The sequence below is a fragment of the Maylandia zebra genome, linkage group LG13 (assembly GCF_041146795.1).
Source record: "Maylandia zebra isolate NMK-2024a linkage group LG13, Mzebra_GT3a, whole genome shotgun sequence".
NCBI lineage: Eukaryota > Metazoa > Chordata > Actinopteri > Cichliformes > Cichlidae > Maylandia > Maylandia zebra.
In genome coordinates this window covers 2,366,897-2,393,894 of record NC_135179.1, presented here as the reverse complement: position 1 = coordinate 2,393,894, position 26,998 = coordinate 2,366,897, and the positions used below count along the sequence as shown (strand labels likewise).

Genomic DNA, 26,998 nt, shown 5'->3' with positions numbered 1-26,998 from the left:
CACCATGCTTTGGGTTCTTCATGTTTTTCTTTTGGCAGTTTAGCAGAGATGTGCTGAACATGCTGAGCACGAGGCTCATGATCTGCTTGTGCTCCTCGTCTCCTCCCACTTTGAGTCAAACGTGAACTTTTCCTTTGGCTTTTTTCACCTTCAGTCGCACTTCTTCTTGGAGAAGGTTCGTTGTACATTGTGCTGGTCCCTTCCAGCTGGTGCTCATTTTGTTGGACATTTAAATCTGCACCAGAGTTCTCATGGATGCAACAACTTTAAATAACACACAACGTTGTTACTGAGCAGGTGCACATAAACATATAAATACACACCTACGCCAGAATGCTGTTTATAGACTTCAGTTCAGCATTCAATACAAGCCACCCCTCACAACTCATCAGGAAACTGACAGACCTGGGCATCAGTTCCCTCATGTGCAAATGGTTACTGGACTTCCTGACCAATCAGCCCCAACATGTCCGGCTGGATAACCACTGCTCATCTACAATCACAGTGAACATCGGTGTACTACAAGGCTGTGTGATGAGCCCTTTCCTCTACTCCCTCTTCACCCACGACTGCAGACCTGCCGATGGTTCCAACACCATCTTTAAGTTTGCAGATGACACCACGGTGATTGGCCTCATCAGTGACAACGATGAGGCCGCCTACAGGGAGGAGGTGGATCGTCTGGCTGAGTGGTGCGACACAAACAACCTGCTGCTCAACACCGAGAAGACCAAGGAGCTCATCGTGGACTACAGGAGGAATGCTGACCCACATCCACCCATCCACATTAAGGGGACGGCTGTGGAGCGTGTGAGCAGCTTCAAGTTCCTGGGAGTCCACATCTCCGAGGATCTCATCTGGACGACCAACTGCTCCAAGCTGGTCAAGAAGGCTCACCAGCGCCTCTTCTTCTTGAGGACTCTGAGGAAGAACCACCTGTCCTCAGACATCCTGGTGAACTTCTATCGCTGCACCATCGAGAGCATCCTGACCAACTGTACAACAGTCTGGTACGGTGTGGCGTGAATGAGATATGGTGGGTCCAGGGATCAGTGTTTTGAGCCATTTTATTTAGATCACAACACAACACACCCCAACCCCTGAGTCCCCCCGTGTTTTTAACTTGGCGGGTGTGATTAAGGATGCCATGCAGGTGTGTCCGCCCTCCCTGCACGGCACCGCAGACCACGCCCCACCACATATGGGAACTGCTCCGCCTCGGACCGGAAGGCCTCCTCTGACCTCAAGCTATTCCAGCAGCAGCACAGCTCTCACTGCCTCTCCACGCACCCGCCGTTGTATGTCCTCGCCACGTACTGGTCGACCAACCCGCACCAACGGTGGGCTTCTGCGTCTCCGAGCCCTCTCTTCAAATCACCACCTGCTGTCACCTCTCAGGTGTATCAAATTAGTAAACAGGGAAGGGCAGAGTCTCTTCAGGACAAATTAACAGATATAACCAAAACACGCACTACAAAAAATAAATAAAAACACTCCACATTTAAAACACAGCAAACATGCAAAGCAAAACAACTTCAAAACAAAATCTGTCCTTCCCTGGATGACATCCTCACTCCCTAACATATAGCCAAAGTATTCATTCCCTGTGTCTTTATGGTTTCGCTAGCTCAGCTTAGCTCGTAGCCGACTCGTTAGCACCATGGCTACTTCACCTGTCCCTCCTGCACTTTCTTGCTCATTGTGTCAGATGTTTAGTTACTCCTCGGCCTCCTTTAGCAGTAATGATATCTCTAACAAATGTAGCATATTTGCAGCTCTGGAGGCCAGGATTACTGAATTGGAGACTCGGCTTCGCACCTTCATTCACCCGTAGCTAGCCAGGCCCCTGTAGCTGGTGCAGCCGAAGATAGCGTAGGCCCCGCTAGCTGTTCCCCGGCAGACCCCAAGCAGCTGGGGAAAGAGGGCGGCTGGGTGACGGTGAGGAGGAAGCATAGTCCTAAACAGAAGCCCCAGGTACACCACCAACCCGTTCATGTGTCTAACCGTTCTTCCCCACTTGGCGACACACCCGCCGGGGTCAAACTCTGGTAATTGGTGATTCTGTTCTCAGACATGTGAAGCTAGAGACACCGGCAACCATAGTCAATTGTCTTCCAGGGGCCAGAGCAGGCGACATTGAAGGAAATTTAAAACTGCTGGCTAAGGGTAAACGTAAATTCAGTAAGATCATAATTCACGTCGGCAGTAATGACACCCGGTTACGCCAATCGGAGGTCACTAAAATCAATATTGAATCGTGTGTAACTTTGCCAAAACAATGTGGGACTCTGTAGTTTTCTCTGGTCCCCTCCCCAATCAGACCAGGAGTGACATGTTTAGCTGCATGTTCTCCTAAATTGCTGGCTGTCTGAGTGGTGTCCCAGAAACGATGTGGGCTTCATAGATAATTGGCAAACCTTCTGGAGGAAACCTGGACTTGTTAGGAGAGACGGCATCCATCCCACTTTGGATGGAGCAGCTCTCATTTCTAGAAATATGGACAAATTTATTAAACCCCCCAAAATATGAGTATCCAGAGTTGGGACCAGGAAGCAGAGTTGCAGTCTTACACGCCTCTCTGCAGCTTCTCTCCTGCTACCCCCCCCAAAAACCATCTCCATAGAGACTGTTATTAATCTCTGTCTCTCTTCCACAGCATGTCTTTATCCTGTCTTCCTTCTCTCACCCCAACCAATCACAGCAGATGGCCCCGCCCCTCCCTGAGCCTGGTTCTGCCGGAGGTTTCTTCCTGTTAAAAGGGAGTTTTTCCTTCTCACTGTCGCCAAAGTGCTTGCTCATAGGGGGTCATATGATTGCTGGGGTTTCCTCTGTATTATTGTAGGGTCTACTGTACGATATAAAGCGACTTGAGGTGACTGTTGTTGTGATTTGGCGCTATATAAATAAAATTCAATTGAATACAATAATTATAGTTTTTACAACTGTTTAATAATACTCACAATTGTACATCTACAATCTGTATAGTTTTCATATTTTTAACCATATGTATAACCTTTCATAGCCTGTACATACTTATAGTTATAGTATATTCATAACATACCTTCATACCGTTCACTTTATAACATACCTATATTACAGAATATGCATCTATTCTATCTATATTATGGCTAAAACACTTCTGGATGGATGGAAACTGCATTTCGTTGCCTTGTACTTGTGACATGTGCAATGATAATAAAGTTGAATTCTCTTTTTTTCTATTCTATTCCAATCTATCCATCACTTTGTGCATGATTTTAAATATATATTGTTCTAATATCACAAAACAAATCAGAAGCAAAGAATGAAGACACGTGGAGACTTCCATGAGCAGCATAAAGCACAGCCGGCGCCTTCAGAGAGGCGAGGTCGTCCCAAAGCTCGCTGCTGCACTCTTTGATACCTTTCAGCAGGTGCAGGTGTGACTGCGGTTGTTTCTTATAGTTTCAGAATCTCCTGTTACTGTTTTATGCTTCACACCTGAGTGTTTTCAGCTGAAGCTCAGAGACTGCAGAGAGGAGCTCAGGTGTGATCCTAAGGGTGAATAAATACGTGAATAACAAGATTCAGACCAAAAACAACCAAAAAAAAGTCAGACGACTCTTTGCAGACTTCAGACGTTTTGTTTTGTTTATTGTGCAGTTATATCTTTGTGCCAGATTAGACATTTTAGTGAAAGCCATCCTGATTGGACACAAGGTGCTAACATGGAGTTAAAGTCTAAACTACCAGAACCTGTCTGTTGTTTCATGAGAAGGAGAAAATCTGCCTTCAAGTCCAGTCTTCACAGGTAAACGTGCTCCATGAGCCGGGCTCCCTCCGGGTCCGGGGTCACAATTCTGGTCCCGCTCTGACTCAGCAGGACAGACAGGATGGCCCGGCTCAGGTCGTCCCGCTCCAGCTCGGAGCACAGAGACACCACGTGGGTCCACACGTCCACCGAAGAGCCGACATCCCCCACGATCACTTCCTCTAAAGCCCCTGAGAAGAACAGCAGCACATGTATGTGTCCCAGAATCTTCTGTCCAAGCATCACGTCACAGGTGCTTTTATCCAAACAGACTGCTAACAAGTCTTATTTCATTGGCTGTTTTTAACAGCAACTATTTATCTGTCAGGGGACTCAGTAAAACCATTCCTCATCTTTCTTTCTCAACTTTAAAATAAAATGCAAAAACCCAAACAGTTCTCAGTTTGGGGCAGTCACTGTGTTACCTGTAGTAGGTGGCATGAGGCCACGCCCCCCCCTCAGAAACAAAAGCCACATATGATGAGTTTACACATCTGAAATAATGACCATCCGAGCCACAACAGTGGGCAGCTTTGGGTGATGTGTGGGGCTGTGTGGGCACAGCATCTCACCCAGTGACATGTGGACGAATCGCCTGAAAGCACAGATCAGCTCTGGTCTGTCTCTGGATTCCTGACTTTTCTTTTTATAAATAAACAGAACAGCTCATCGTTCCTCTACCAGGAGATTATAGACACTGCGTTAGCCTGCACAGCTGCAGAGGGAACAGCATCTGTGTACGTCACTGTGGATTATCCTCTGCAGTGATCATACAGCCTGCGTACATTTTGAATAAACATATAATACAGGAGGTAACGTGCAATAACACTTTAATGTTTCACAGGCTGCTGTCTTTACTTGTTAGAACTGTTCTGTAGTAGAGACGAGTCCAGAGTCCAGATGTCCCAGTTTTAGCACGTGTGTGTCACCGCTCACGTGTGAATCTAACACTCGTGGATGACTTCGTTGCAACACTTCTATAAGGAAGTGACCCGACGCCGTCTGCTCCACCCACCTCGCCCTCGGCTCACGAAGCTGTCCAGGAGCTGCAGCGCTACGGGCCGCCGCTGAGGGTCCGCCAGCAGAGCGGCACAAGCCCCGCCCACAGACAAGATGGCAGCACTGTCCTGCAGAGGCTCCGTCAGCAGCTGGAGGAGAGAGAGGCTGGGCGAGCGACACAGGACCCACATGCTGTCCTCTGAGAGAGAGAGAGAGAGAGAGAGAGAGAGAGAGAGAGAGAGAGAGAGTTATAACTCTCAGGGCGCCGTGAACACAGCTGGTGGGGCTCGGTGTGGATGAGAGCTGAAGCTGCCTTACATGTAGGACTAATGCAGAAACCCTCGAACTGCACGTGCTCAGTGAGACTGAAGCTCTCTGATGCTCTCTGATGCTTTACAGTTTATTATGATCAAACCATAATTATTTTGTGACGTTGCTCCTTCCACCTTTTCACACTTTCTGTGTGTGTTCGGACAGAGGTGGGAAGTCACCGAGTACAAATACTTAGTTACTGTTACTGTACTTAACGTCACATTTACCTAACTGATTTGAGTACATTTGTTAGACTCAAAATAGACTGAAATAAAGTTCTTTTTTTTCCATCTTCTAATATTATTTTATTACACTAATATAACACAAGGCTCAGTTAGCTTTGTGTACAAACAGCTTCCTGCAGAGCTGGTACTTTGTTACTTAAGTAAGGAAGGGAGGCTGATGCCAACTCCCACCTCCTCAACCTTTAGGACATGGATGAGGAGGAGGATGACTCCACCTTCCCTGCCCAGCAGTGTAGGCCGCCGAGTGCCTGTACGAGGTCTGCAAACGGGCTGCTACAAAGCTGGGTACCTCATGGCCAGCTGCCCAGGATGCAGAACGTGACCTGTTTGATGGCAGGAGGCTCCCACCAGCCTGCTCACCAAAGCAGCTTCTGCATGACAGTAATGACCTGCTGTTGGTCAAGCCCTTTACAAGCAAGCATCCAACCAAGCGCTGCTCTAAGCTCGAGGTGCAAGGGATGGGTGAGCTGGGGCTGCCCGAACCCCCGGCTGTGGAGCCTTCAGTGCTTCATCACCTTCACCCTAACCGAAGGGCGATCAGCTTCCTCCTGCATTTCTTTGCCCAGTGAGATAGATCGCCTCACTGCATCTATTTTAAGGGTGTACAAATATGCTGCACAGTCAGTGTGCTCTCTGGATGCAGACACACTGCTGTCGGTATATCAGGCACTCGTCAGCTGGACTCGGGGTCCCCAAAGCCAGCCATGAAATCCCCCTCCAGGGGAGCTGTCCTAGGGTGTGGGCGTGTAATGGGTCTATGACGGAGGTCATAGATGCAGCCTATGACCCGCGACCAAGGGTCTCTTTGGCCCAGCCCTGGAGACAATGACAGAGACGAGCTCTCGCACTCTGTGTCACCCTCTCCTCCCCCACAGATCTTTCATCTTATTAATAAAAATGACCCAAGACGAGACGCTAACGTTAGCCTGGAGCAGAAATGTCCTCACTACACTGGTTTAACACCAAAACTGGTCCTCACAGAGACACTTCCACACACACAGACCTGCTGTGAGGTCCTCGCAGTGCTTCAGGAACTCGGCAGCACTGTGGATCAGCCCTCTCCTGCACATGCTCAGTGCGGCCTTCCTGTGCAGCCTGCAGGCCTCATAGATAATAGTGGCCAACGTCAGACACAGGTCAGCCACGCCGGGGTTCTCCTGAGCATGCTCAGTCAGGATGTCGCCCAGCTCCTCAGTGAAGGTCAGCCTGAGAGCAGAGAGAGTGTAAAGAAGGAGAAGCAGGGAAAGTGATGAAACTGACATGAAACTGACTTCTTATGGGTGACGGCGTAGCTGACGAGCTGCAGGGCGCCGCTCTGGAGGGCACAGGAGACGCCCTGGAGGGAGAGCGGAGCCGACAGCTCGCCATCGGCTCCAGCAGTGAACAGCAGCGCCCAGAAGAAGAGAAACGATGGGGAGAGCGAGCCCGGGAGGACCTCCACACCTGAAATAAGACAGAGGTCGTCACACACAGCAGTACCTTCATGAAGCACCACCAGCTGCAGTTCCTCTAACGTCCACCAGAAGCTCCAGCAGTGGGTGGGTGTCCGTAGACCAACCTATTTACCTGACAGGTTTATAAGACGATGACTTCCCACCTCAGCTGCACTCACAGGGTCTCTGGGATTGTTTCAGTGCTTTGGGTCAGACTAATTTCATCTTTGCTTGAAATCAACATAATCAGAGCCCTGATAACTGTGCAGGTGCTGTTCCCACCTTTGAACATCTCCATGGTGTCGATGTTCCTCAGGACTCCTCGAGGAGCTCTGGCGGCGATTAGAGCGGCGTCCTCGTACTGAGCCAACTCAAACAGCTCGAGAAACCTGAGGACAAAGGAGAAGCAGGAGACGGGCACTCGTCACACACACACACAAAAACTCATCAGAAGGTTTTTGTGGAAGCAGCACCTGTCCAGGTAATCTGACACAAGTTCAGATGCATCAGCTCCGGCCGGCTCCTGGTCCTCAAACAGCTGCTTGATGCTGCAGATGTCCTCGTCCGTCCCTGCAGGACAGAAACGCCATCTTTACAGTCACAGTCTGTCCACACTCATGTGTCAGGACAGGTAAAAGTCACCTGGTCCTCTCAACCTCTTAAAATAATTTAAACGCAGCCTCAGATGAACAATAGCATGTGACAGCGTGTCATTATCTGCTTCCACAGGGGAGCGGCTCAGGTGCTGCCTGACCGTCAGCGAGTGACACGCCTCTGTAAAAGTAGATGTTTTGGCAGTTTGCAGGTCTGCATCGCTCAGGCGTGCGAACACATCAGCAGGACAAAGATCTGAGCACAGCTGCAAGTCTGCAACAGCATGTCTGCATGGAGCTGAAGCGACGCTGTAGAGAAGAGCGAAAACTGCTTCACAGTGATGAGACTGATGATGTCACATAGAAACCATCACTGGATTGCTTCTGGAGGAGGAGCTACAAGCTGCTGGATCAGGGGGCGGAGTCGGTTTGCTTTAGTTTCTGTCAAATACATACTGACGTGATGTCATATGTCACATGATTTTGTTCTTCTGAGGCTGCATTCATCAAATTTTAAGACCTGATGATTTTGATCTTTACACGTTGTTGGAATTGATATTTCTTATATTGTCATTTGTGCTAAAATATATAGATCATTGCCTTTATGTGTCCATATATGGCTACCGTTATGAAGAAAAAGCCAGACAGTCAGAGGATTTATCTTCTAACATTTCCTTTATCTGTGTCTGTGCTGACAAAATGTGCTTTCTTTATTCAGAGTGCAGCTTAGTCCAGAGATGTGTTACACATTTGGAAAGCAACATGTTCTGTTTCTTTTAAAGTCCAAGACTTCACACCTTTAAATGTTCGTCCGAGATATGACTTATTACAAGTTCCTGTTATTATAGTTTAGCAAAACGCTTATTTCTGCTTTTCTGCTTTACTTGCATGCCTCATACACACAGTTTAAGTTCACTGAAAGGTCGAATGTCTATGTATAGTATAGCTGGACAGACACACACACACACACACTTGTAATTGCATATTCATGAATGATTGCTAGCTGACAATAAAAAGGGCTGTAGCGAGGGAATCAGTTGGAGTTGCTTGGACAGGCGAGTGACAACACTGCTCTCCAACGCTCCCCTTGCACGTGAAAAGTCCACTAGTGTCTGTGTGGTTGCTTTCAGTAACAGGTTCTGTTTACCAGCAGGGTTGACTTAAACCCAACACATGTCCTGATATGTAAACCCTTAGAGGTGACAGAGGAACGTTGTCTTTACCAGGAAAATAAACCCTAATTAGAAAATATAAAACTATGTTCCTCAGCAAAAAATTCAACATTTTTAGGATCTACTTAAAATAAACTGGAAAAAACAATTATACAAGTAAGAAAAGACGTAAAATATGTTTTAATAAAAATCTATATCCTTTTTTTAATATTGAGCTAAATATCTCACCATTGTGGAAGTGTGTGGTGACGTGAAGCAGCACAGAGAAATCATTAATTGATGTTTTACCGCATTCGTTCTGGAGGTACGCAGTGATCACTGACACTGAACCCAAAACTCTGCTGACTGCAGCAGCGTCTCACCGTCTGCCTCCCTGATGTTCTCCAGAGTGGAACCCACGAGTTCCCCCAGAGGCGCCGGCTGACCCTCCTCCTCCCAGCTGCTCAGACAGTCCCACACGCTCCTCAGACGTTTGTATCTAGAGACAGAGAGGTGATCGTGGTCTTCAGCGGCTGAGCCTCAAATCCAAACCACACTTGGTAAACTCAAACCTGCAGTGACTGCTTTGGTCCACTTGGGGGCAGCAGACACATCACCTTTAACTTTGTGGTGCTCTGTATCAGCTGTTAGGAGCATCATCAGGGGTCAGACGCAGGTTTTGCATGTGGAAACAGTGGAGTACTGAAATACTGTGCAGATACAGTTCATGAGAATGAGATTCATCCTTGTGTCATTTATAATCTGCAGGTTCACATCAGGTCGCTCGTTTTGTCAGTTTTGGTTGGTTCACCTTAAATATTAAGATGCTCTGATCATCTCTCTTTTACTTCCCTGCAACTTTTGTTACCTAATATTTCCGCTCCTCGTCTGACTGCTTATAATTCGGATGCGTTTGTTTCTGTGAGCGTCAGTGTGATGAGATCCAGTCTGAATAAACTGCGACACGTGGCGCTCGTACCTGATGTTGGATCTGATTCTCAGAATTCACTGGAGCAAAGTTACAAAAGTGCATTCTGGGTAAACTTTAAAGGCTGATATCAGCCTGTGGGAAGGATGTTAGAACATATGCAAGGGTTCATTGGTTATCAGGCTGACCTCTGACCCCGACTCCCTCTGGTCTGATTCTGAGGTCGTTCTTTCTCCAGGTTGTGTTCAGTTTGTAAGGACTCGTTCTGACTCTGGATACTTTGCTTCTGTCAAACTGTTCTTTGGTGCAGACGATGTTCAGGATGTTGTTCTGTGAGATCAGCATTAAAACAGAGCCGGAGCCCAAAGTCAGGTTTGTTTTTATTAAATCTGATTGCATGCTGACTTTCTGTCTAAAAGCTTTGTTTCCTGCTTTCATTATTTTCAATAATCTGTTTCCTGTTGGTGTCAAACATATTTCCTCATCTGCTCCTGCAGGAGTCTGCAGAGGTGCTCAGGAGGAAGAGATTCCCCAACCTTTCAAAATAAAAGGCACCTTTTTATCAAACTGAGATGATGTTTTTTTTTCCTTTTAGGCATCTGGTGAAGGAGGAGCTTTACTGCATGACTACATCGTTGTGTTACTGACTTCAGGTGAAGGGTCCTTAATCCTTTAAGTAAAAATTCTAAAATATTCTGCACTCGTCCAGCATGAAGTCTTACTGATGACCTGCATATGTACAGAACTGTATGACTTCCTGTGAGTTTCTGCTCTTACAGGACTGTCAGGTGGTTGTTCTCGGCACTCAGCTCGTCTCTGCGGCATTTGGCGGCCTGCAGCTCGGCGTCCAACTTAGTTTTGACCTCCAGAGGAACACGGTGACTCTTTCTGTCCAGCAGAGCGTCTCTCTGCGCCTCCATGTCCTTCAGGTACCCGTCCAGAGCCTTGGGATCCTCAGACTCAGCCACTGTCAAACCTGCGAGATGACACCAGTGTGGAGATCAACCCTGGAGGACCTGACAGAATATTTAGCAGCTATGAATGACAGATCTGTGAGATCTACAAACACTACCACAGAGGGGTGTGTTGTGTTTTTGGAGGTGCTGAGACCCTCGGGCAGCACTGCTTTAAAAGCAGATCTGATCCTGAGGTGGAAACCACTGCACGGGCTGAGGCACACATCTGAAAACCCCTGGCATCAAACACAGATCATCTCTGCATCCACACATGGATCCAGAAACACTGCCGCTGGGCCTGAGCTCATTCAGCATGTACGATTAAGGCCCAGCTAATATGTTGTGTACGCTGCACTTTGAGCTTACTGAGACAGGACAAACCACTGTGAACGATCACATTATAAACACTGTGAACCGCTCCTGAAACAGGGAACTGCTCTTCATCCCAGCTCCAAGCAGGCGTTGCCGATTTGCAACAGTTAAAAACTAACAACCTGATTACCCCACATGCATATTTTATGAGGTTTTTTTACTCAGAAGCACCACTGCAGGACTTGGTTGTGCATTAGCAACAAAACGTTTAATTTGAGCCTGAGAGGGTTACATGTGGTATCCCCCAAGGATCCATTACAGGTCCTTTCCCGTTTTCATTAAACAGGTCAGCAGCTCCGTCTTTCAGGAACAGTGTCAGTGTTATAGTAGTGGGTTCTAGCCACCTGCCACGCATATCAGGAACTCTTTGACTGTGTGGATGAAATCCTGAATGAGAAAACTTTACCTGAACCACCGAGCTCTACAAATACCCGAACTACATGTTCAACCCACATCTTTGAAATGTAGCTGAGCATTTGAGTTTTTGTGTAAAGTTCTTTGACTTTTACTTTAATCAGATCAGTGAAGAAAAGCTTTCACCAACTGAAACGTTGTAAGGTAAAAGTCTGTTTGGTCTCTAAAGGTCCACGTCTTCATCAGCTCTCAGCTGGACCTCACTGGAAGTATCCTGGCAGCCTCGTTCTGTTACAACACAGGTGGAGAGCCTGACAGCAGAGTTTGCAGAAACTTCAATTATCCAATAACCTCAGTTAAAGGTGACAGCATGTCCATGTCCACACCCCTCATATGTAAACAATGACCAAAAAGCCGAGACAACAGCAAAACGTCTGTACTGCTAATCCATAATATTCCTTCACTCTGTAACATAATACACATCAATTAACTTCATATTTTACTTCCAGGACACTAAAGCTCAGCTATTATTATATTTATTCATTTGAATCTTTTTTTATTTGAAGGTTTTTATCATTTTGTTCTAGTATTTTATATTCTTTGAACATTTTGTTGCAGTTGTGTATTTTTGCTTCACTTTAATCATGTCCTTCGTATTTGTGTCTGTGGAGATGTGACATGCTAACATGTCTGCCTTGTATTTTCCCCTCACAGGCTTTGAGGACCCTGCGTTAACTCATCTATCTGAGGGTGTACCGGGCATCCATGTGCTCTGCTCTTTAGAAGTTTTCTCTCTCTCGAGCTCCTCCTGAAGTTCTGCTGTTTCCCTCTGAAGGGTGGAGATCCTGCAAAGAGACAAAAAGCATCAAAACAAAGGAAATGGAAAAATATCGACTAATAATTGTTGTTTTTTTCAGACAGTGTTTTTCTCACCTTCATCTCTGACAATGGTGACTTTTATTTACACATAAATCCCTGGAGGAAAGTTAATGTAGTCTACATACAGTGAGTCTTATTTACACAGACAGCCGTCACTCACCGCTCCCTCAGGTGGGCGGCTTGGCGCTCACAGGTAAGCAGTGATTTCCGGCGTGACTCGGAGGCTGCCATGGTTAGCCGTGCCGCCCTGGCTTCCTCCTCCCTCCTCTGCAGCTCCCTGATGGTGCTGTCATACTCCGACTTTACGGCCAACAGAAGCCTTTTATAGGCTGTTGCTCGTCCAATCACCTGACAGAACCAAGAAGGACACAGGAAAAGTTCATTTTCTTTTTTGGTTTAATTTTTCTCATTAATTTGTTTTTTTCTCTTTTGTAAATTGTCGAGTTTTTTCTAATAACTTTACATTTTTTGCAAATTCAGTTTGCATGTTTTATTATCAGGTAAATCTGTCACCCCGGGTTTTCCCTTAAAAACGGCAGTGGGGGTTTATACGAGTACCAGGGTCTTCTCCTTTTACAGAGTTTTTCAGATTTTCTGCTTTCCTCGTAAAGTTGCATTTTTGAAGAAGTAAACCTGTCCAGTTTTCCTTTTAAGTTTTACCGGGTTTTTTTTTTTTAACTGTAACACCTTGCTGAATACGGAGCGGTGGACGGTGTATCGGAGCTCGTCGGGACCCTCCCCGGGACATTGCAGGCACTTCTTCTCGTGCTCCATGAACTCGTTTAAAGACCGGATGAAGCTCCGGTCGCTGTCAGTCGTCAGGATGTCGGCTGTGAAACGTGAACTGCGGGACATTTGTGCATCGGACGTTGTTCTTTACGATGATATTTTTAGGCTAACTTTCCGTTTAGTTTCCCTTCTTCCCACAATTTCAAGGGAATCCTCGCGTCGCCGTGGTTACCGCGAAAGTGCACCTGGGAAATGTTTTTTTTAGTAGATGAGTCGACTTTTTCTTTAAATAATCATCCAAATGATCATTAAAGTGTAAAGAAAATCGACATTAGCACTAAAAAAATACGTGGGAGAAAAAAAGACGCCAGAAAATGACTAAATATAGTGTTTGCGTTGTATTTTTGATCAGGCACCGGAACGGCGACCCTAACCCCTGCGAACGCGTGCAGAAAACCCCGTGTCTGGAGAGGAAAGCCCTCTTCTCATGATCCGCCATTAGGAGCAGACCGGTGGTAAGCTCGCGCTCTGTTTTTTGACGGGTTTTTGTTAAAAATCGGCACTTTTAAACTGACGTTTGGGCTCCAGCAGAGACTAAAGTGTCCTGTGTGTCTTCCCGTGCAGGTGGATTGAACGCCAGGATGCAGATTTTCGTGAAAACCCTTACGGGGAAGACTATAACCCTCGAGGTGGGTGACGGGCTGTGATGGAGGGCAGCGGCGTTCACGGGCTGCCGTTAACCCGAGTTTTACTTATTGTGGAACTAGATTAGAGCGGCCGTTTGTACACGTAACTGATAGGTGCTGTGTGTTAACTGCAGCCGTGTGTTTGGAGGCGGTATCAGGCCGTAAAGTGACGCTGTACCGAAGGCTAACGGCTAAGCTATCCAGGGCAGTGTAAACACGTGGAGCGGGCGCAGCAGCTTAGTGCCGTGCTCGTAAACCCCTGATTAGTTGTAGTTAGTTCATAAAAGTGAATGTGTCATTCGTGTTTAAAGAGTTGTAATCTGCATGTGAGTAGAGCTTTGACCGGAAGCGCGTGCTGTCCCGGCTCACCTGTCCTCTCTGCTTCCACAGGTTGAGCCTTCAGACACCATCGAGAATGTCAAGGCCAAGATCCAGGACAAGGAGGGTGAGTGAGCCTGGCTGATTACTTTTACTCTATTACTTTGTGCATCATCAGGCCAGGAGGCGTTTTTATCCTAAAACAGGTGAATGTGGGAGGCTGAGCTGCAACGAAGCTTCCTGTGTTTACCTGAAAACACGTGATGAGCTTCGTGTTTGTAGAGAAACACAGACTGCTCGAAATAAGAACTCTTCAGAAATCACGTGTGAGCTGTCAGGGGTCGTAGTTCAGACTGTTTATAGATCACAGACCGCAGCAGGAGTCCGTGAGGGAGATGGTCGGTCTTACAGATGCATACTGAGGGCTTGGAAAGCATCATTACGGGGGTGTACGGGGCACACTTACAGGAGCATAAGTGTCAAATAACCAGGACAAACTGATGTTTAAATGTGAGTGAAACTTCCTGTGGGACGAACAGAAGTGCAGCTGTGTAGAGACAGCAGGGTGGTTGGTGATTAAAATAATCGTGTCAGTGTTTGAAGCGTTCGGGCCGCCGTATTTAAATAGGTGAAATGTGTTCGCCATCATCAGCCATCAGCACCATGAAGCTGACACACGAGCGTCACTGTCAAAATCATTTACAGTCACAGATATGTTCAACAAGCGGGACAGTGATTTAAAACGTGCTGTCACAGGGAGGCGGAGCTTCAACCATACTGCGTTTCTGAGGTGTGTGTGTGTGTGTGTGAGAGTCCAGAAACCAAATGTATGCAGCAAAGCACAGGAAGTTCAAGTGCTGATTGATTACTGGGGTTCAGTGATGATCCTGATCAGCTGGTGTTTGCTCTCTGCAGGAATCCCTCCCGATCAGCAGAGGCTGATCTTCGCCGGGAAGCAGCTGGAAGATGGCCGCACGCTCTCCGACTACAACATCCAGAAGGTGAGCCGGGAACGCCGCCCCAGAGAAATGAAGGCTTTTCTGTAAATGTGGACTCAGAGTTCAGTTTGAGATTTAGAGCCAGCGTCATTCAAAGGTCATCTGATGAGCTGTTGCTGTGTTTTTTAATTTTACCTCTATTTTGGGTTTAATCGAGTTCCCAGAGCAGGGTTTAGATCAATTCTAGCTTCTAGCTGCATTTGGACAGATGTTGGAATAAAAACATCTGGATCAGAAGCTCTTTGGAGCAGTTGGTTCATAAATTCAGACCAAAGCTCTGTGGTTCTGAGTCTGAGCTGTAATAACTGGCTCTGCAGTGGGACGTGTCGTTACTGAGGCCTCAGATTCAAACAGTTGGAACTAGAAACAGATTCGTGACGTGAGGCAGCGTTGGCTCACAGGAGGTCCAGATGACAGGAATCCGGTTTTCATTTGACTTTTGGGGGAAAATCCAGGTCTGGAATTGGTAACTGGGTCAGCTTTGGAGTCTGTTGCCCCCCCGGTGGCTTAAATGAGTCCTGCAGGCTTAAACCTCCAGTCTGAATCCTCAGTGGATCCCACACAGGCTGTGCTGCCTTCAGCGGTTTCCACCTTCAGGACTGTGCTCGGGTGCAGCCAAGGAATTTTGCCTTGGCTGCACCCGATTTATGGAATAACCTCCATCGCTATACGCGAGTCTGATTCCATCCATTCCTTCAACCCACTTATTTATTCTCGCCTTTTCTACCAGTTAACGCTTGTTAGCTTAATGCTTCTTATCTTCGGCTTATTCTTAATCATTTGACTGTTTTATCCTTTACACTTAGTTTTCTTCTGCTTTTGTTTTAATGCCATTCAGCCAGCATGTTTTGGTACCTTGCCATAGCAGTCATCCTTCCCGGTTACTTCATCCTATTCTCTTGCATGTTAAGCACTTTGGTACACCACTGGCTTTTAAATGTGCTGTATAAATAAAGTTTGTTGTTTTGTGACTTTTGTTTGAAGGCATGAATTAGATGCAGCAACATCAGCTGTGTCTGCCAGGTTCTCCCTGGTTTCCTGTCACCCTGACCCATCTAAGGGGCGGCGTTAAATTCAAGTCTCAAACTCGGGCGTGTTTTTACGCGTTTGTGTCGTCTGGCGTCCCTCTCACGCCTGTTTCTTGGTGTTTTCAGGAGTCAACTCTGCACTTGGTGCTGAGGCTGCGCGGTGGTGCCAAAAAGAGGAAGAAGAAGTCCTACACCACCCCCAAGAAGAACAAGCACAAGAGGAAGAAGGTCAAGCTCGCCGTGCTCAAATACTACAAGGTAAAAACGCCACCGGAGATGCGCTGGAGTTTGAGTTTTGTGCATTTTCGGTTTCATTAAAACCAACACTTTTCCTCCTTCAGGTGGACGAGAACGGTAAAATCCACCGGCTGAGGCGCGAGTGCCCCGCTGACGAGTGCGGCGCCGGCGTGTTCATGGCGAGCCACTTTGACCGTCACTACTGCGGGAAGTGCTGCCTCACCTACTGCTTCAACAAACCCGAGGACAAGTAGACAGGATGATAAATAAAGAAATGTTTGACTAAAAATGGTGACTGTGTTTCTGTTAAAGTAGTTTAAACGGGTCGTCGCTAATTTCAGATTTGAGCTTTAAGTCGTATTTTCTGTGACGTGAGAGGCCTCGGACACGTGCAGCTCATGTGAACAGCCAGATTTACTGATGTCAGCCCGTTCTCCAGAGTTTCAGGTGTTTATTACTCGCAGGTCATCAAAACTAAAGTAGTGGAAAGGCCGTGCTGCACTGCAGTTTGACTTGTTAAAACCTCGTCATGCGGATATGGTGGCACTTTGATACCAACGTCACTGTGACACTGCTTTAACTGCTCACAGCTGGAAACGCACCACAGCTGTTCACCACCTGTAGTTGTCACATGACCAGGCTGCTCAGCGAGTGATCACCTGGAGATTCCTGCAGAATCAACAAACAGAACATTTGGAAGCTCACGACAAAGTTTAGATGAAACCAAAACTGACTGTAAAATCAGGGTTAATCTGTATTAGTACGATTTAAGGTTGAAACTACAAAAAACTTGAGTAATTCTTTAGTCAAAATTATAAACTTAAGTTAAATATTAATTCTAATGCAACAAGTTTCAGAATCAAAGTTCAAAACTTAAATGGAAATTTAAGTTTCAGTCCCAGGATCATTTTGTCACTGACATGGGATCAAAAACATTTTTAAAGTTAAAACTTTTAAAATGTTGAAGTATCCATGTCAATGCCAAAATTTAAAACTTGGATCACATGAATCCTGTAGTAAAGTTGATCTCTTTATTGGAAATGAACATTTAAAATCTTGACTAGATTTTTATAGGATTTTAAGGTATGTTTTTAAATAAATCTGAATTACCTGAAAATTGTATTAGTGATATTTATTAGTTAACCTTTGTTTTCCATTAGAAATAAAATATTTTCTCCAATAGTTTTTATAAATTAAAATGAATAACTTCAAATGGGAAGTTACAAAGTTTGAGTTGGTAAAAGTTGAAATGTAATAAGTTACTATTTTAATTTTGACTAAATCTCTGAATATTAGCACACTGACAACATGAGAAGTAAAATGAGAAAAGTCAATCCCAAATTTCTTTTGCTGGTAGAAACAAAAAAGGGATTAAATGCAGGATTTTCAAAGTAAAAGCTCGGGTGTGAAAGAAGCAGAGCGACGCTGTGGCTTTGTGTACTAAAATAAGAGTATTTATTTAAAAATCGGTACATTGGACAGACTGTATATAGAGTTTTCATTTCGTTGGTAAACTCATAAGGCACCATACCAGATGCTGTACAAAACACCAACAGCAGGAAACAAAAAGACTTTTACATATTCAAGATTATTTCTATACTGAGCTTTAATTACAGACACACTAAGGTTACTGCTTAAATAGCTGCTGTACGAACGTTAGCCTCATTCACGAGCAGCCAACATGCGAACCCACTGCCGCCGACACGAAACCGCTAACAGCGACCGTAGCCTAGCTTAGCACAAACTGTTAGCTTAGTGGCACCGCTGCTAAAACAGCAATTCTTACAGTTTAATTTCTACGTGTCCGAGAAACCCTATAAACACATCCAGAGTTGATGAGGCGAGGTTCCAGTCTTTGTGCTAAGCTAGGCTAAAAACATCCGGAACCAGTTTCCCAAATATTCCTAATGATTAAAGAAAACTCACCAGCAATAAGCCAATCAGCTCGAAGGGGACCTGTTCTGCTTTCTTACTTTCTGACTCACATAACGACCAACTTGACTGTATGCAGTTTCATATGATGACATAAACTTATGTAAAAATAATCCATGTCTTGTTGAGTCCAAACCTCAACAACGCCCCCCTCTGTGGACTTCCTCATCCACAGGGGCCGCGCTAGGGTTGGTCCAGAGTCAATGAAATCAAAGTCTTAAATATAATTCAACCCCGATGGCTCACAATTGCCCTGCAGACGAGCTGCAGTCAAATTTATTACACTGCTTTAAAAAGGAGTGATAAAGCGACCCCTCGGCAGTCTTCCAGAACCTGGCTAATCAGAATAAAGTCAGGCTTTGGGAGGTGGGCCTTAAAAAGGGCAAATATCCCATAAAACCGGATTACTTCAAAAATAAAATAAGCCAGATTTACAGTTCATCTACGCCAGCAAGAGGTGGAGGAACTCTCGAACATAAGGTACTGCCCCTCTGCTGGCTTCCAGAAGGTGGCCAATCAGAAGACAGTGAGCTGTGTGAGACAAAAGAGTACTATTTCAAAGGGTTAATCATACTAAGCCACTCTGAGCAGAATAAGTCCCCTTTCAAAGCGGTTACGTCGCTGAGATTTTCGTGAAGGTCTTCTTCGGGTTTGGCGCCACTTTGTTTTGTTTTTTTAAATTTCATCAGACAGACAGACGAACAGGACGGCAGACGTCTCCGTGCTGACCCCGCGACCTCCCGCCGGCGTCTCCGAGGAGTCGGCCGGACGTCAACACCACTGCAGCATAGTGTTCTGGTTTGAACTCCTCTCACGAGCAGGCACGGCATCTAAAGATAACGTTTATTTACACATTTAAATTCACATGTTATTATAGTACCTTATTCTGCTTATATTCAACTAAGCGTGGAGATGATATCTTAATATGGCAGGAGAACTCAGTCCTGAAGAGAAACAAAGAAAACATTTTCAAACAGGCGGAGGTGGAGGAAGCTCGGCGAGGTGGGTCCTCAAATAAAAAAAAAAAAATAAAAAAAATCTCAGTTCATTCATGAGGAATGAAAGCTCCGCCCCCCCTCAGGAAGTCGTCTGTATCTTTTGTTTGGCTTTCACAGAAAGCGTCACTCGGCGCAGAGAGAGGAGGAGAAAGAGGAGGAGACACAGTTCAGCCCTGAGATGGGTCCTTTGCTCTTTTAGCTCCTCCCCTTCATCCCCCTGATGAAGAGGCGGTCTGGGGCGGAGGTTGAGGTGAGTCTGGAGGAGGGTGGGGTCAGATCTTGATGTCCTGGGACTCCACCATCTTGGCGAGCGTCTTCTTCACTCTGAGGATGGTGAGGCGGGAGGCGGGGTTATGAGCCCAGCACTCTGACATCAGCTTCAGCATGGCCCGGAGGCACTGCGGACACAAACACGCCGTTAAAGGACGAACAGGAAGTCACGAGAACACAGCCGCTCTGACACCATCATTGTGACACCCAACTCTCTGCCGCCGGCACGGGAACACTTCCTGTCTGACCGCATCGCCAACGTATTTATCCGCACACACAGTTCAGACATGAGGATGGCAGAAAGAGACCGGCGACAGGTCAGCGGAGGAATACGTTTGGTGGTTAGGTCAGATAGGAAGTAGTCCTGGTATTGGCTGCTGTTTTGAATCAAAAGCTCGAACTTTCCCATCAGGCTGGAATAAAACAAACATCCTCGACAGTCGGGAGAGAGACAAAGCAGACAGGAAGTAGTCCGAGCCTCACCTCGTCGCTGTTCCAGCGGTTAGACACCGTCGGCCGCAGGCCCTTAACACACACCACCTCCAGCATGTCCTCATACGAGGGGTCAGAGGGCACCGTGTCGTAGTACGGCAGCTGGTAGTCCTCCACGATACCTGCACAGGAAACAACACCTGTATTAACGTCAGAGCGGCTGACGCGCCCAACAGCGGCTGACGTTCTTCTTCTGGTGTGTGTGTGAGTGTGCGTTTGTTTGTGCGTACCCCCGGTGACGCAGCGTCGGGTCATCTCCCAGACGATGAGTCCGAAGCTGTACATGTCGGCCATGATGTAGGCCTGGAAGTGGTTCTTGTTGAGGCTCTCGTCGAGGACCTCGGGGGCCATGTAGCGTCTCGTCCCCACCCGGGTGCTCAGGGGGATGTCCACTTCGTTCGTGTCACTATGGCAACACAACGAGAGGTTAGGTCAGCTGAGGCCAGAACAGCCTGAGAATGCACCACGGAGCAAACGCGAACCTGTTGAACTTGACGGCGAGGCCGAGGTCGGCGATGCAGCAGGTGCCGTTCTTCTTGATCAGGATGTTCTTGCTCTTCAGGTCGCGGTGGGCGATGGCCGGCTTGCCCTGCGTGCCGTAGATCTCCGTGTGCAGGTGGCAGAGGCCGCAGGCGGCCGAGTAGGCGAGCCGCAGCAGCGCCTGCGTGTCCAGCGTGGTCAGCTTCAGGAAGTCGTACAGCGAGCCATTCTCGTGGTAGTCTGTGATGAGGAAGAGCTGCGTGAAGGCGCCCGTGCCCTTAATGTCCGCCGCGATGAAGCCTGCAAAGGAGGAAGGTAAAAACATCCACCTGACATTATTTACTTTATATTCGCCTCAGGCACCCGGAGACCATTTCTTATTGGCCCGTGGTTAACGCGGTCTCTCTCCTCCGACACTCTGAACTTTCATGAAGCTGAAATAATCGTTCAGCTGTTTCTGCTGGGCAGCGGCGCCGTGCATAATCAAAATTGGCGTGTTGAACGCTCTGAGTCCTCGGGCTTGGACGGCATCATAAAGCTGCTCAGAACCCACGACTCGCTTACCGCGGGTCACATGACCTGCACCGTAACTTCGTGAGAACGCGGGCGTGTTTGGCGCACGAGCCTACCGAGGATGTTCTCGTGCCTCATCAGGACCGTCTGGTAGATCTCCGTCTCCCTGAACCAGCTGGCTTCCTCTCGGGTGAAGAAGACTTTTACGGCGACCTTCTCTCCCCTCCAGCGGCCCAGCCACACCTCGCCGTACCGCCCCTTTCCTATCTGACGTACCATCTGGATCTGCTTGGCGATGGTCCGCTGCACCTGAGGACGCAGAAAGGAAGTTTCAGAAGGGCGCTCCGAGTTTCCTGGTCGTTAACGTGGTCTGTGACCTTTGACCCGTTTTAAAAACAAAGCTCTGTATTAGTGTGTGAGCCTCTTCTTTGACCCTCGAGCGTCCTCCGCCGCAGCCAGCGTCGCCGTTTTTATCAATGACAGCGATGACATCACAGGTGAAACAACCTTCACTTGTAATCAAACTGAAACTACCAGATAAAATAAAACTCAAAGAAACAAAAATAAATTCTAATAGAGAACAAAGTAAAGTCACTGCTGGTGCTGACTGTTCTTTAAATCAGAGCAGGTGTGTTTGTAGCTCCTACCAGCAGGGGGAGCCCTGAGCCGCTGCCTGAGCTCTGAGACTGATGAATGAGGTCTCTGAGCGACTCGCCCTCCCGGATGAAGACATCGTGCTCCTGGTCCTTATGGTTCTTATGATACCGCTGCCGGTCGCTCTTAAACTTATACCTGCACACAGACAGACACACACACACACGCATCTCAGTTTGATTCATCAACAGTTTTACAAAAGGGTCCAAAGTGAGCATAATAAAAATGTCTGTGTGTGTTTACTACAGGTAAAAGTGAAGAAAATGTAAACAGGAAGCTGTCAGTTTTACTCTCAGAATGACTCCAAAATAAAAGCCTGAGCTAAGGAGCACTTTCTCTTTAACTTGACGTCTTTTTTTTAGGCTCAAATTTGACATGAAATATTTGCAGTTTTGCTTTCTGCTCACTTTCAGTCACATTATTTTGATTTTACTCGTATTCATTTCACATGTGATTTCCTGATGTTGCTGTTAGTTACTTCATTATTGCCTTGGATGTGTTAGTGTGTGTTGTGTGCTGGTTGAACCATTTAGTGACTGATCATTACGAGCAGTAAGAATTCACTACACCAGCCCACGTCAGGTGATTTATGCACGGCTATCGTCCTATCAGACATCAACAGGAAGTGAAAGCCAATGAGCTACAGACATGTCTGCGTTCCAACTAAACTGAAGTCTGCATCGCCGCCTCTCCCCGCCGACAGCAGCAGGTCCAACAGTCTCTGCTGACTCGAAGGTGTGCCGGTCGCTGCCAGGTGAGCTCTTACCTGTAGTAGTAAACCACGGTGATGCAGATCAGCGTGCAGCAGCAGACCGTCATGGAGATCAGGAAGGCCAGCCAGTGGGGGCTTCGTTCTGCGCGCGCGCACACACACGCACACACGCGCACACACACACACACACACACACACACACACACATTAGTCGCCTGTGCGGCTTCACGAGCTCACCTGCTTCACACCTGCATCTGTGTTCCACGTTACCGGTGGGGGCCAGCGGGGGCAGCGTGGGCTGCAGGTCTCTGTTGCACAGGTCTGTGTTGCAGCACTCGATGGTCCTCCTGGTCTGAGCGTTGGGGGAGTCCTGCCGAGCAAACGGAGCCAATCACAACAGCAGGTCAGGAGGGAGGAGACACAGAGGCGAGAAAAGTGACAGACACGCCCACACAGACCGGCTCACCTTGCACTGGAAGTGAGAGCCTTCATACTTCATGCAGCCGGAGGTGAGCTGCACATCTCCGTGCTCGTCCTGCTCGATGATAGCGAAACACTGACCGTTCGTCCTGAAGACAGACATCATCATCATCATGATGGAGCAACGAGGACTCTACTCAGCAGTGACAGACTCTACTGCGCTGCTTCTACTCACTGGCAGGTGTAGTTGATGGCGTCGTCCGGGCAGTGACCCGAGCAGTAGCAGCTGAGGGATCGAGGGAGGTCCTCAGGTGCGATGGTGGGGCTGTCGCCAGGGCGCCGGGCCTCGGGTTTCACCCCCGTCCCCTGCAGGACGTGGTCCGGGTTCTGACCTGCGGCTGGACACGAAACAAACAGAAGTTAAAACATTTTTTAGTCTTTGGTGACGGCTGAGAGCAGCTCGGAGTGACTCCTGCAGGAGGTGAAACATTCTCCTCCATCAGCTGACGACAGCAGGAGCAGGACGGCTCCGTATAAGGACCACAGCAAACAAGACGGCGGGTCGGAGATCGCCGAGCAGAAATAAAGTTTGACGGTTTTTATGGGCGCGAGTGAATAGAATAGAAGAATAGAATAGAATAGCCTTTATTGTCATTGTACAGAGTACAACGAAATTGGAGTGCCACTCCCTTGGTGCAAGATTCAATAATAAATATAAATGTAAAATATAAAAAGTACAAAAAAAACAATCGTAAGTACTCAAACAATAGTATGTACGATATATACAGGATACAGCATTAATATAATGACAGTGACGGTATGAGTGGCGGCTCGCCTTCAGAGAGAGGATCAAAGGCAGAGACGGGGACGATGGTTCTTATCAGCTGTCTGCTCTTTATCTCAGTCCTCCTCTAATCCCCGCGCCTCCTTCTGCGCTGACGCCACCGCTCTCCTTCACGTTACTCCTCCTCCTCCTGTATTTGTCTTTCAGATCACTTTCAAACACCTCGTCACCTTCCTTCCTTCCTCAGAGTAAAGACGGCATGTGGACGTGCACGCCGTCATGCCTGGACATGAACTACCTGCTGGTAGCTCACCTCCAGTCCCGCCCTCCCCCTGCCCCTCCCCGAGAGTCGCTGTTACCGAATCACAGCTTTCATGTGCTGATCGTTTCCGTTTCCCTCCGAGAGCAACACAAAAGTTCATCCTGAGCAAAATCACCTCAAAGAAACTGATCATGCGATCATGTGACGGGGTAAAACAAACACCTGGATGCAGAACAGCTGGATCGTCTCTCTCAGCTCTTCAGTTATCGTCTGTTTCCTGTTTTTATTATCTGAAGTTGTGAAAGCGTGCGTCTGCGACGCCTCGCAGCACATGTCATCACTTGCTTCCTGTTCGTTTTCTTTGGGGAACGCCTCTCGCTCTCACATGTTTGGACGTTCCTCCTCCTGCAAGGCTCGCCGTCGAGGCGGCCTAATGTCGCTGTTTCTGTTCGGACCACACCGGCTGCTCCAACCGTGCTCCGCCCTCAAGCCGCGCTGCCACTTTAAGAGCACGCAGGGGGAGTCAGATTACCCAGCGTCCTCTCTGCCAGACCTCAGTCTCCACTCCGGCGGCCGGCACAATTATTAAGCACACATGTGGACAGAGGCAGAGCAGAGGCTCCACCCGTCACTGCCTTTCACCCAATCAGAGGCCCGAGGGGGCGGTTCATGAGGGCCTTCAGGTCTAGACAATGATGACATCACTGCTCGCCGATTTTTTTTCCAGCAGAAAAAAAAAAAAAAAAAAAAAGACTTTAAATGATGGAGACGGTTGTTTGAAAGCTGAGATGAGCTGCAGTCGCATCAGTCTGCTCACTGATTTCTCCTGTCAGATGATTTCCAGCTTTTAGATTTTTAACTTAAATTATTTTTAACCTTCTGGGTGAAAAAGCTCAGCTTTATAATTCACACACTGAACCGTCTGCAGTCTGTAATCAAACACACGAGTCTTTAATTACTGCCTGTGCTGAGTCACAGTTACCTGCCCACCACACACCTGAGCTCCCACATTATGTCCTAATCCCGCTCTGCTCGCCGTCACGCCAACATCAGCTCTTAACTTATTTACAATAAACAGCTTTAAGGTTTGATTGATTTTAATCTCACACTTGTTTTAAACATCAGCTGTGACCGTTTGAATATTGAGCAGAAACACACGACTCCTCATTTATGCTCTAACTCCACGTGTTATTTTATTTATAATCTCTTCGTCCTTATTCCCACTGTGGACTCGTCATGAAACATGGTTTCCTGTGTCCCGGCTGCCTCCTGTGGGCATCACTGTGACCTGAGTGCTGTCTGAAGGTGGAGGCCTCCATCTTTCCTTCATTCTCAGTGGTGACAGTTTGTCTCCTGTAAGGAAAATATTCCCGTGAAACCATAGAAACGGGAATATAACCCTTTGATCTAAACCATGTGGATCCTCTCACTCGGCTCCTCCTTTGTTTGTCTCCACTTTTACAACGTGAGCCCGTCGAGCACCGCCTCCCTCCCTTCCTCCTCCTCACCAACTTCCTGCCGGGGATGTTTATGCATTCGTGTTGCCAAGGTGACAGAGAGCAGCTGAAAAGCTTCCCAGCGAGCTAATTAACAACCTCGTTATAACCCTACAACGAGCAGCGCCGTGGAGAGGATGCGAGGAGTCTGAGGAGGAGTTAACACGGAAACACGGACGCAGCAGGAAGAGCGCGAGGAGCTGCTCCCAACAGCCGCGGCGTCGTGCTGCAGGAGGTTTGTGGATTCACTGTGATGTCACCACAGCTCTGTACCAAGTCAACCACTGCTGAGAGGGCGGGGCCTCGCCTGACTGACAGCGCTGACGGAGGAGAGGAAGTCAAAACTAGAAGCAAACAAAGTCTCTCCGCAGCAGCAGCTCCGCCCATCAGTGTGAAACCGACCATCACGCCTTCCAGCGGCACAGCAGCTCGCAGTGCACACGGCACGTCTCCGAGGACAACGGCGAGTGTGATGGCCCGTCAGCCCCGGGGGAGCAGCTGGTTTGGACCCTGCAGCTCGCCGTCTCATCAGGAAATCTGCTGGCCAATGAAAGACAACCATGGACTTGACCCGCCCATCCACAGGCTCATCTTTGGTTTCTTCAACATCCTCGGGATAAAGATGGCCAACAGACGGCAGTGACCTTTATCATAACTCAAAGATCAGATGAACGAATGACTGAGCCACAGCCTGACAGCAGGTGGGAGAATGTGCTGTGATTACCTGTGTTTATGCTGCTTTAGAGAGAAGCCCCGCCCCCAACATTCAACTGACTCTGCCCTCCAAAATAAAATACGAAGTGTGCCGCCGCCGCCACGGCAGGGTCCGCAGAGAGGAAACAAACACCGCTTCCAAGGGTGAATAAGTATCCGGAGGGATTGACGGATATTTCCGGAGAACAATGGCTGTTTGGAGAGTGCAGCGCCGCCAACAGCTCGTACAGGAAACGGTTAATGTGCAGAGAGGAAGTGAGAGCGGCAACAATCAGTTCAACAGCTTCCTGCAGGGAGGGGAGGGGCTCAGAGCGCCGCTCCAGCCCTCGCTGTGAAGAAAATAGATCCGCTTTCTCCTCAGAACAACGGCTCAAATATTACTATGAACTTATTTTCACATCCAGTGTCTTTAAAGTCACAGGTGTGTGTGAGCAGCTAACTCAGGTATGATGATGTCACAGCGAATCGTCACGGACACGGGGACACGAGCTCGGGACAGCAGAGCATCTATGACACATTTCACTGCCCAGCGTGTCTCAGCTCACCTGTCGCAGGTGTACAAGGTACTTATTGAAAGATCCTGACTGATCAGTAAAAACTCGTCATTGAACAAACGCACACACAGTATTAAAGGTGGACGCAGTCTCCGTTTGAACACGACGAGCTTTTCACCTGGCCACCAGGGGGCGCTAGCTGTGGCGCCCAGGAAGTCGTCCCTGTGTCCGACCTCGACTCTTTCCTGATGGTTTATGGGCTCAGACTGAAGACGGCGTTTTTGGTAAATTTACAGACACTCAGAGAGCTGCTCATTGGCTGACGAGCCTCCGTCTGAGTCAGAGCAGTGACGTTAACATGTCAGCTCCACCTCGCCGTCACTTTGTAAACGTCACAGACACAAGTGGCTTCCTGACGGAGTGAAGGCGGAGTCAGCAGGCGAGAAGGTGGATGGAAAAACAGTTTGATAAGACGGCGGAGAGTCGCTCCCTTCCTGAGATTACAGCCGGCTCTTATCAGCGGACTCTGGGTGTTTGGAGGTCAGAGAGTGGCGAGGGAGGGGACGACCTCTCTCACATCCTCTAACTCAGATCCACGCCAAGCTGGAACGCCTCCTCCGCCCTGAGACAAAGTTACAGAACAAAGGACTCAAACATAAGGCCCACGGGCCACAACCGGCCTTACAAAGGGTCCAATGTGGGCCACAGGAAGGAAAATGTGGAAATGCCAAAGAACCCGGCCATAAAGTCGGAACTTTTACGGCATTTT

The 26,998-nt window shown here is 47.9% G+C and overlaps 3 protein-coding genes across 12 annotated transcripts in view; 1 reads left to right on the top strand and 2 right to left on the bottom strand.

The window, feature by feature from the left end:
• Positions 1 to 3,056: 3,056 nt before the first annotated feature.
• On the bottom strand, positions 3,057 to 12,969 carry LOC101467094 (clathrin heavy chain linker domain-containing protein 1). Of its 3 annotated transcripts, XM_076891394.1 has the most exons (11): positions 12,700 to 12,969; positions 12,173 to 12,360; positions 11,890 to 11,978; positions 10,229 to 10,427; positions 8,907 to 9,022; positions 7,253 to 7,349; positions 7,062 to 7,168; positions 6,618 to 6,789; positions 6,350 to 6,552; positions 4,806 to 4,988; positions 3,061 to 3,981 (listed from the first exon to the last, which is right to left on the bottom strand). In XM_076891394.1, the coding sequence occupies exons 1-11, from the start codon at positions 12,865 to 12,867 to the stop codon at positions 3,785 to 3,787; spliced, it is 1,719 nt and encodes a 572-aa protein (XP_076747509.1). In that variant the 5' UTR covers positions 12,868 to 12,969; the 3' UTR covers positions 3,061 to 3,784. The 3 variants fall into 3 exon arrangements, with proteins under 3 accessions (XP_004575823.2, XP_076747510.1, XP_076747509.1); XM_076891395.1 differs by lacking the exon at positions 4,806 to 4,988 and having other exon boundaries at positions 3,060 to 3,981; XM_004575766.5 differs by lacking the exons at positions 8,907 to 9,022; positions 10,229 to 10,427 and having other exon boundaries at positions 3,057 to 3,981.
• Positions 12,970 to 13,163: 194 nt separating this feature from the next.
• rps27a (ribosomal protein S27a) lies at positions 13,164 to 16,297 on the top strand. Its single transcript, XM_004575775.4, has 6 exons — positions 13,164 to 13,256; positions 13,366 to 13,430; positions 13,818 to 13,872; positions 14,661 to 14,746; positions 15,898 to 16,029; positions 16,113 to 16,297. Exons 2-6 carry the CDS (start codon positions 13,383 to 13,385, stop codon positions 16,260 to 16,262), a joined length of 471 nt encoding a protein of 156 aa, XP_004575832.1. The 5' UTR covers positions 13,164 to 13,256; positions 13,366 to 13,382; the 3' UTR covers positions 16,263 to 16,297.
• Positions 16,298 to 17,440: 1,143 nt separating this feature from the next.
• Positions 17,441 to 26,998, bottom strand: part of LOC101467782 (bone morphogenetic protein receptor type-1A) — a 39,621-nt gene continuing 30,063 nt past the window's right edge. For 7 of the 8 annotated variants that reach the window (XM_076891396.1, XM_012916213.5, XM_023155703.3 and 4 more), the window contains 10 exons: positions 22,715 to 22,877; positions 22,526 to 22,628; positions 22,330 to 22,429; positions 22,114 to 22,201; positions 21,341 to 21,485; positions 20,810 to 21,002; positions 20,183 to 20,480; positions 19,931 to 20,106; positions 19,692 to 19,840; positions 17,441 to 19,336 (listed from right to left, as the gene is read on the bottom strand). In XM_076891396.1, coding sequence (XP_076747511.1) covers positions 19,211 to 19,336; positions 19,692 to 19,840; positions 19,931 to 20,106; positions 20,183 to 20,480; positions 20,810 to 21,002; positions 21,341 to 21,485; positions 22,114 to 22,201; positions 22,330 to 22,429; positions 22,526 to 22,628; positions 22,715 to 22,877 — 1,541 coding nt within the window. In that variant the 3' untranslated portion in view covers positions 17,441 to 19,210. The remainder of the gene's footprint in view (positions 19,337 to 19,691; positions 19,841 to 19,930; positions 20,107 to 20,182; positions 20,481 to 20,809; positions 21,003 to 21,340; positions 21,486 to 22,113; positions 22,202 to 22,329; positions 22,430 to 22,525; positions 22,629 to 22,714; positions 22,878 to 26,998) is intronic. The other variant, XM_004575769.5, reaches the window with a different exon arrangement.

Excerpts from the sequence above, each read along its gene's own strand:
- rps27a (XM_004575775.4), top strand. The coding sequence starts at position 13,383 with ATGCAGATTTTCGTGAAAACCCTTACGGGGAAGACTATAACCCTCGAG. Across the intron at positions 13,431-13,817 it reads GGAAGACTATAACCCTCGAG|GTTGAGCCTTCAGACACCAT; the intron begins GTGGGTGACGGG and ends CTGCTTCCACAG. Across the intron at positions 16,030-16,112 it reads CCGTGCTCAAATACTACAAG|GTGGACGAGAACGGTAAAAT; the intron begins GTAAAAACGCCA and ends TTCCTCCTTCAG.
- LOC101467094 (XM_076891394.1), bottom strand. The coding sequence starts at position 12,867 with ATGTCCCGCAGTTCACGTTTCACAGCCGACATCCTGACGACTGACAGC. Across the intron at positions 12,361-12,699 it reads ACCGCTCCGTATTCAGCAAG|GTGATTGGACGAGCAACAGC; the intron begins GTGTTACAGTTA and ends TGGTTCTGTCAG. Across the intron at positions 7,169-7,252 it reads GTGTCAGATTACCTGGACAG|GTTTCTCGAGCTGTTTGAGT; the intron begins GTGCTGCTTCCA and ends CTTTGTCCTCAG.